This window comes from Microtus ochrogaster, unplaced genomic scaffold, assembly GCF_000317375.1.
Source record: "Microtus ochrogaster isolate Prairie Vole_2 unplaced genomic scaffold, MicOch1.0 UNK10, whole genome shotgun sequence".
NCBI classification, from domain to species: Eukaryota; Metazoa; Chordata; class Mammalia; order Rodentia; family Cricetidae; genus Microtus; species Microtus ochrogaster.
The window spans coordinates 2983184-2992822 of NW_004949108.1; the positions used below are offsets into that span (position 1 = coordinate 2983184).

Genomic DNA, 9639 nt, shown 5'->3' on the forward strand with positions numbered 1-9639 from the left:
TCTCGAAAAACCAAAAAAAAAAAAAAAAAAAAAAAAAAAGAAATGCGAACACTCAGAAACCCTCAGTGTGTGGACCAGCAATTTATGTCGCCTTCCAGGTAATTCTCATGTGAATTCAGGTTTGAAAACCACTAAGCAAGTGTGGCAGCATGATGGCTCCTACTGGCAAGCTTAGCTACTGAAAGCTGAAGCAAGAGGAAGGCTAGAGTTCGAAGTCACCCTAGGAAACACGGAGGGACACCAGCCCCTAAAGGCCTCCCTGTCCTATACCATAAGAGGAAAGAAAGGGAAGAGGAGAGAGAAAACCACTTAAGCTAAAGCAGTAAACAACTAAAAATAATGCTTCCAGCTGGAGACCAAGCAGCTAATACATAAGCAAGCCTGTGGGGACACTCCACATAGGGTGCATCTTGCACGCTTCCTTAAATTTATAGCAAGGCACAGTAGGCACCAGGCTCGTGTTTACAGGTAATGCGTGTTTAAGATCCAGGTCATCCAGTTAACTCTTTATTCAACCTTGCACTGCTTTTAAAAACAAGAACCAGAAACAGGATAAGCTAAACTGTAAAACAGAGAGAAGCTGTGGAAATGTCCGAAGGACAGGGGGAAACCATCCACCATTTAAAAGCCTGCTCATAGCAGAACACCTACAATATTGAGCAAAGGGAGGGTTTTAAAAGCTATTCATATCCCAAATATCTTAACTATGTATAAAAATGGAGCAGGAAGAAAAATAAGAGCAAAATAGAAACACTGAGTTATTTTGCACATTACTGTCTATAATAAGCACCTTTTAAATGTAGCTTGCTAACACACTTTAAAATAGTTAGCAATAGTTTCCATTGCAATTATTTTCTTTTAATAACTGGATATTACAAATTAGATGTCCTGGAGCCATTACAAACAACTCAATAAAAAAACAGCTCTCTCTTGGAAGGCAAACTGGAACCAACTACTGCTCCTGATATTGTCTCTTAGAAAGTGCCCCTTGGATCCTCAGCTTCCCACTGCAGCTCACTTCCAGAACTTTAACTGTTGGTGGTCACATTCTCCTATAACCTAGCAACAAAATTTCTCTCTCATCCCACCCAAATCTCTCAGTAAAGTATAAACTGCTGCCCGGCATGGTGGTGTGCACCTTTAATCCCAGCACACAGGAGGCAGAGTGTGAGGCCAACTTGGTTGAAACAAAGAGTTCCAGCCAGTGATACACAGTGAGACTCTGACACACACACTGACACTGACACTGACACACACACACACACACACACACAGAGTATAACTCACCGACTTTACTACAGTATCATTTACTGCAGTTCATATTCAACCGAAGACCTGAAGAGCCTTGTCTGCTCAGCACCTGGTCACAGACTCTATAAATTCCAAAGCAGTTGCCCATTCCATTCTGTGATTACAGACACCATGTGAAACAGCTGAGCCTTTTAGTTCAGCTAGCTAGAAACACGCTTAGAAAACGAGACCGTTTAAAAGGTCAGCTAGAGAATGTTCTCTAAGTACCACTGCCCTGCTCTTCTGGGCTGTAGTTCCCCCACCTGGCATTATCTAGTGGTGTTTAGTTAGGGACCTATCATCCTTCTGCTTTTGTGTTTTCTCTATTCTCCGACCTTTGTCTCAACTTTCCCGAACACACTTTTTTGCTCTTTTCAAACCAGGACTCATTTATTCAACTAATACTCATTAAGAACCTCCTGGCAATGTGACAGAAATAAAAGGGAATACATTTTTAGTACACTGGGGACGAACAATCACAAAATTATCATAAAGTGTTCACCTGCCAAAAGAAAAAGTGTGACAATCAATATGGAAGAACATAGCAGGATTAGCATCCCTGCCTGGCAAGCCAAAGTGCTTTCCCTGGAAGTACTATCTGTAGTAAAAGGACGAGGTCAGGATTTGAGGGATGGCTCAGTGGCTAAGAGCACTGGCTGCTCTTCCAGAGTATGTAGGTCTGATTCCTAGCACCCACATGGTACTTACAACTATCTGTAACTCCAGTTCTATGTGTGTTTTGCTTGCAGTTATGTCTGTGCAAACCACAGAAGTGGAAAGGTAACTCAGTTGAACTGTAGTGTAGAACATCTCAGCAAGAATATGGCATGAGACCATCTGTGGTGGCGAAAGCCTTTAAACCCAGCACTAAACCACAGAGGTAGGCAGATCTCTGTGAGTTCAAGACCAGCGTGGCCTACATAGTGAGTTACAAACTGGGAGAACTACAAAGTGAGACCCTCTCTAAAAAGAAATAAAGATTGATTTTTGAGACTGGAGCGGCTGAAGGAGGTCAGTTAATGAACACGGAGTGAAATATTAAGGAGTTTGGACTCTGAGTAAAGGCACTGTTAAGTAGAAATCTCCATGAACTTCAGTATGGAACAAACAAGATTGGAATCTGGGAAATCAGTAAGCTGCTGAATCAACATTGAGTATCACTAAAAGACTCCTGGGATTCTAGCTCAGCTACCTAGGTAGACATTCACATGTATATGTATATGTATATGTATATGTATATGTATATGTATATGTATATGTATATGTATATGTATGTACATTTGTATGTACACACACACGCACACACACTCACCCTGGCACTTGCCAGTGTGGGCTACAAAGTGAGACTCTGTCCAACAACAATAAAAATGGAAAAAATGAAGCCTGGGCTGCACCACTGTTTGCTGGGCCTTGCTGAAAACCCAAGGTCAGTACTCCCAGAATACACAGCAGAGAGATGCAGTCTGGCCAGTGTGTGCGAGAAGCCCTCGAAACGGATGTACTTCTTGGGCCGGAGGGATGAAACACAGAAAGCAGTGCTCTCTACTAGGCCAGGGAACCAGAACCTTGGAACCAAAACTGACTTTTGGGGAGTGTCAGTTGTTTCAACTAATTCTCCACGGTCAGTGCTTACCAAGGCTGACTCTAGCAAGTCCTATAACCGGCAGCTGCTAGGCCCTAAAGGATCTGCAGAGTCCAGGTGAACCCCTGAAGAAAGCCTGGGCCGTGAGAATCTATGGTACACCGGTACAAAGTAAAGCAAACAAGGGGCAGCAGCCCCTCCCTCTTCCAATCAAAACCAAAGACAAAAAACAAATAGCATAATTCTGGACTACCGTGCTTTTGAAGACAGAGGTGTAAACGTCAGCTGGACGTGAGTGGGGCTTCAGAGAACAAGACAAGGTCAGAGACACAGAAGTTAGGGGAACGCAAAGAGCAAGTGAAACCAGAGCAGCAGCCCAACTCTTTGGATGCAGCAACTCCTGTTGGGTGAGGCACAAAGAGGAAGCTGGGGAGGGACATGCTGCTGATTTGGAGCAAAGCAGCACAGGGAACCTTTCTTTCACTTCCCTACCACGGTGAAGACTCTCTTGTCGTTCCTTCCCTGCCAAGCCAGTCCACAGGCTCTTCAAATTATCCTTCCACTTATACACCGGTGTTCTTCCACAACACACACAGCGAAGGATCCAAAAATCAATCACGCTCAGATGTGGAGGACTTTCACACTTAACATTCTGGAAACGCCTATGAAAGCTAAAAGGACTTCTCCAGTTCCCCCACTGGGGCTCTCTGCTTAGTTCTTCATCCTCTCACAGAAATGGTCACCGCTTTAACTACCCCTGCAGCGCAGAGTAATCTCTGTATTAAGGATTTGGATCTCGGAGGACTACGGCTTGTCAACAGCAACTTTAGCATGAAGAGCCGCGCATCGAAACCCTGAGTGCAACTGTGCTGCTGATAAAGAGCTGTGAGATGGGCTCGAACTCAGAGCCTTGAGCAGAAATGCTAGGCAAGCACTGCCCTCCTGGGCGACATCACCCCCCTACACTGTTTGGTTTATTAATTAATTTATTTATTTATTGGTTTTTCGAGACAGGGTTTCTCTGTAGCTTTGGAGCCTGTCCTGGAACTAGCTCTGTAGACCAGGCTGGCCTCGAACACAGAGATCCGCCTGCCTCTGCCTCCCGCGTGCTGGGATTAAAGGCATGCGCCACCACCGCCCAGCTTGCTCCACTGTTTACTGAGTAGGAAAAAATAGGTCTCAGAAGAATGCAGTGACTTGTCATGAGCATGAAGTGATGAACAGAAGCCTTGTGGACATCTGAAGAAGGGCATTTCTGTTTGTTTGGCAGTTCATGATATTATTTGCTGTTTAACCTAACCCAACTATTATTTAGACATGGATGTTCAGGACCAAGAAATAGTTTCATAGTTTAAGGACATAGGGTTTTTTTTTTAATTAACCCATTTGGTTCTATGTTTAGATCATAAATGTACTAAATATTGATTAGGTATCAATTTTCTGAAGGGCAAAAAGTATATATATAACAGAAACTTGGCTTTTAAGGTATTCTGTAGGTCACAAAAAGTGATTTCAGGAACTGTTATGAATTGCATAATTTAGGAAAGTTATGAGTCACATGAGCTTAGTCATGATATCATAGTGAAGTTACAGCTGGGGTGGATAAGTCTCACTTTGATTTCAAAACTGTTTCTCCTTTGTGTTACTTTGAATAATAAAAGAGGATGGAGTGGGTGGAAGAAGTAGGTCACAAATTTTTTGTGTCTGAAACATTTTGAAATTTACCTCGAGTTTATCAGCACACCACACACACACACACACACACACACACACACACACACACAGACTACTTGCCACCAGCATGTCTTAACGCACTCCATGTGGCTTTAAATGTGCCTGCTTAGGTCCCTGAATGAGTTTCCTTACCCCAAGTCATCAACTTTCAAAGGTGGATTATCATTTACTTTGCATCTCAATAACCAGGCATAATTCCTGGCAGCCCCAATATGAGTACTTCAAATTTTAGATCAAGAGATTTTGGTTTTTGTTGTTTTGTTTTACTAACACAGATGTGCTATACTTTGCTATTAGAATGAGAGAGAGAGAGAGAGAGAGAGAGAGAGAGAGAGAGAGAGAGAGAGAGAGGAAGGCAGAGCCAGCCTGCTCTGCATAGCAAGTTCCAGGGCAGCCAGGACTATCTAGTGAGACTCGGTAGTAAAAATAAAATTTAAAAGTCCCATAATCTGCAAATGTTGCTGAGAATAGATCTAGGAACAATGTAGTTTTTCCTCTACACTGTGACTCCCTAGGATTGATTTATGCTTTTCGTTGCACCTGCGGACAGGAGAATTGTAACAAACCCTGTAAGAATGGTGAAAAATCACCTCACTCTCAAATACAAGTTTATTCTTAATAGCGTCCTGAAAATGAGCGTGTCCTTTCATGCTCTGCTATCATTCATTCTGAAGTTTTCCTTCCGCTTTTATCGACTTAGATTTCAGTACTTCCTAGCTAGCTCCTTTGACTTTCTTTCATCTTGTCACTTGTAATTCATTTTAAAATGCTAACACACGCCAGAAAGTTATTTGGATTAAAAAAAAATACATTCAATGTCTGTGCCAGTCAATTACAACCTCTGTTCAGAGAATAAGATACAAACACAAGGGAAAAAACTGACAAGGTTGGGAGTGGTGGTGCAAGGTCTTTAACCCAGCACTCTGAGGCAGAAGTTCCAGGCCAACCTGGGCTACAGAGGGAGTCCCTGTCTCAAAACAAACATAAAGAAAACCCACAGGGCTTCAATTTGCATAATAAAATACTGTAATGGCAAGACCTTAACTTCACACCACGGGGAATGCACTCTTTCACACTCTGTTACCGTTGACTGAACTGTCACAGAGGGCAACATTTTTAAAGCTAGAGTCCTAAAGTACCGGTAAGTTCCCTATCACCAAACGACACCTCTACCGCACGTCCATCCTCTCAATCCGATCTCTCTAGAAAATCTAAGTAGGAAACCTCTGGTCTCGAGGCTCAAAACGGTTTGAACGGGTCTGCCCTGGGAATCTGCTCAAAGCTGCAAGGAAAGCACGCGCGGTGGCCAATCCAGAGTTGGATTGGGAACTTTTAGCCTCGCTCTCTCCACCAAGCACCTCTCCGACAAGCAAGTGGTCAGGGGGGATCTGGAATTCGAACTCCGAGACTCCAGACCCAGTCAGGAAAGGCAAATGAAACTACTTCAGTCGCCGCCTTCCAACCAGATTACTGCTTAAGTGCCTCCACCAGAAGAAATTCTAGTTAGCCTCTGAGAGTCAGCATGTCGCTGTGGGGTTCTGGGGCCGTCCTTTCTTCTAGGGTCTTGCTCTTGGCAGACATCCCTAACCCTTCAGAATCACTTAGTAAGCGAAGGACCTCTACCCTCCACGCGCGAACCATCCCCATGCCTGCACCTCTCCGCTAAACACATTTCAGAAATACAAAACGAGGAGACCTGACCCCTCTCTGGACCTCGGTCCTTGTGAGAGACCCCGTCCAGGATGTTTTTCCTCGCTCAGAGACAAGCCCGTGTCTTTACTCTCGCTGACCGCCGAGAGCCACACCCCCTTCCCACACTGGGACCTTGGGGACGCGCCACTAGAGCCCCATACCCCGCACCCAGCGCGCCCGTCCCTCCGAGCCCTCTGAGGCCAGCCTTCAAATTTGCTCCCCCGACTCTTACCAAGTCGCGGGTGGGAGCCAGAGCCCGGGTCCGCAGGAGGTCGGGGCGCCAGGACGAGAGGCACCAAAGTGGTCAGGAAGAGGAGACGCTGCCTCATGTTCCCGTCCGCCACCTCTCTGGGTAACCTGCTCCTGGAGAGTGTTCGCGGAAACTGCTCACATTGGGAGGAGGAGGAGGTGATCCTCCCAGCACTGCCCCGCAAACTTTTCCCTCCCGCGCCGCCTACAGGGAAGAACTAGAGTGAAGCTCCAGGCCCAGGAAGTGCAGGCGGCACTCGCTGAGAGTAGCTCCAGCCCGCTTCCGGCCGCAGCCGCAGACCTACCCACAGCCGGAAGAGGGGTACCGCAGAGCATTCTGGGAGGCGTGTCTCGCCCCGCCCCGGCGCGGGCTCGCCGCCATCTTGTCGGCTCTGTTCCTTCCTGGCCCCTCTGGGGCCTGACTGGCGCCATCCTGGCCCTCGGCTCCTGCCGTCCTGACTCGACCCAGCCCGGTCTCGCCTCTGTCCCCGGGTGACCGCGGGGAAGGAAGGTGGGAGCCGATGGGCAGGCCGTCAGGCGCGTGCTGCCGCCTTCGTTCTGATTAGAATGTCGCAGGCGTTGGTGACAGGATGGAAGCTTGCAGTCCTCCCACAAGGCCCTGGCGGGTCTGCTGTGCAGCTCAGCGTCTTGCTGCCGGAGCCCAGGCCTCCGTTGTCACGTTCTCTCTCCCCTGACTCACGTAGCTTCCCTGCTCGATCCATCGAGTTTGGAGTAGTTGTGTTTTTGCAACCTTTTTCTTTAAGTACTGTGCCACACGTGTGCTGTTTGTAATACTGAGTATTATTAGCGTCCTGATAAGATTTCAAGTTGTCCTTCAGAAAAAGATAAACTGTGATTTAAATGTGTTCCTTGTGGAATGTCCCAGTTAAAGTCTTGCGTCATTTTCAACAATTACTGAGTTTGTACAGTTTTTGGCATGTTAGTTAACTCTAGTCCCTACATTCTCCTAGATATGAAAGGCTTTCATACATATTCATGGCATACTTCAAATCAAAAAGCAAAAGTTCACCCCATAAATTAGATGTGTATAGTTTTTTTGGTTTTGTTTTTTTAATAAAAGTCTTAGGGTATTCCTTTCGAGTATTCAGGCTCCATATCCTCAAGTTTGTAACTTGAGTACATTGGATTATATTTTTGTGTCCCCTGCAATGCCCTGCCCAGAAAAGGCAATTAGCTATATTTAGTGAATACTAGTTTGGTGGTTCTCAGCCTTCCTATGCTGTGACCCTTTAATACAGTTCCTCATGTTGTGGTGATCCCCCAACCAAAACATTTTTTATAACTGTAGTTTTGCTATTATCATGATCAGTAATGTGAATATCTGATATGCAGAATATCTAATATGTGACCAGCAAAGGGGTCACAACCCATAGGCTGAGAACCACTCTGCTGGTTCTTTAAAAACTCCTGATCTAGTTTATCCCCCAAGTTCTCAGGCTAAGTCAGCATAACGGTCCTTGGCACGTAGAGCTTGGTGTGCTGGGCTGTGCCTGCATCCCAGTGCTAGGAAGCAGAGATAAAACAAAAGTCAGGCTGGGCTGCGGCATCACTCAGGAGGCAGAGACAGGAGGATCTCTGAGAGCTTGAGGCCAGCCTGGTCTACAGTTCAGGATAGGCTCCAAAGCTACAGAGAAACATGGTCTCATAAAATAACAGCCAGAGCTGTGTGGAGAAACTTAAAGTCGAAAAACTGACAGTCCACATCTGGTCTTGAAGGGTTTATTGTGGGATTTGTCTTGGTTTTAGCGGGAAGGAAAGGTGCTTTGGAGTCCTGTCTGGGATGGGCTTATTTTGTGACCCTGCCCAGGCATGTTCCTCCTTCGGCCTCACAAGCGCTGGGATGATAAGGGCGTGAGCCACTACACTTGGTTTCAAGCTTTTTTACTCTCAAAATAACGTTTTAGAAATATGTCCCCACTAGGCAACATTTTCATTATAAATATTAACTGGTTGCCACATTTGGGATTTCCGTCATAAATGTTGTACACTTAACTGTCAGGTCATCCTTTTTCTGCTTGCTAGGAAAGGAAATAGCTCCAATTTTCACAGCACTGCTGGACCCTCCACCACACTCTCCAGTGGTCCCCTCCCTCCACTGTTGGTGTGACTTACAACACACATGCACTAGAAATAATGGCATGTCACTTCCAAAATTAGGTTTTTACACACTCTCCCATCTCATGCTCTCTCGTCTTTATTGTTACTGTTGCTTTAACATTGGTAGACAGTCTTTTGGAGTGGTCTCAGAACTAACATCCTCCTGTCTCAGCCTCACCGGTGTCCTGGTACTACAGGTACGTGCCACTAAGAAAAGCCAGTATTCACGCTCTGAGAGCACACAGGAAACACACAGAGGGATGGATAGGAACACAGGCCACCAGCTAAAGACCTCAAGTCTACAGAATTCTACAGCTGCAGCCAACTTCTGAGATCATTGCAGCCCCACCTGATCCTCAGAAACAAGATCAGAAGTGTTTACTGGGGTGGAGAGATGCTTTGCAGGAAAAAGCACCCACCTGGTGGCTCACAACCATCTGTAACTTCAGTTCCAGGGACTCTCATGCCACCTTCTCGCCACCAGACAGCGCGTATGTACATGGTGCACACACACAATGCAGATAAGACACCCCTAAAAATAAATTTTAAAAAGATTTACTGTGTTATTATCCTACTTGGGAACAATTTGCTATACAGCCGTTACCATGTTGTGTTGTGGCTTCATCTGAACATCTGAAATAGCTTCAAGATTTAATAAAGGAGGCTCTTAACCGTGAGGACTTTTCATCCCAGCAGTCAAGAGGCAGAAAAAGGAGGGTCCCTGAGTTCAAGGCAGCCAGGGCTACACAGAAAAACCCTGACTCAAAAAAAAAAAAAAAATGACAAATAAAAGATTGCTTGAAATTTACTGATTCCACTCTATGAAATGAATTATTCAGGAATAGATCGCAAGTTTAAGTATTTGTGGTTGTTAGATACCACATCCTTGCTTCTGCAGTGTTATTCACCCCAAGAAAGAGAGCTGAAGATGTAGCTTGGTGCTTGCCTAGCATACATGAAGCCCTGAGTTTAAG

At 45.5% G+C, this 9639-nt stretch overlaps 1 protein-coding gene across 1 annotated transcript in view; it reads right to left on the reverse strand.

The window, feature by feature from the left end:
• Adam17 (ADAM metallopeptidase domain 17) overlaps positions 1-6811 on the reverse strand; it is a 55290-nt gene extending 48479 nt beyond the window's left edge. The window contains exon 1 of the mRNA XM_005366501.3: positions 6531-6811. Coding sequence (XP_005366558.1) covers positions 6531-6627 — 97 coding nt within the window. The 5' untranslated portion in view covers positions 6628-6811. The remainder of the gene's footprint in view (positions 1-6530) is intronic.
• Positions 6812-9639: the final 2828 nt, after the last annotated feature.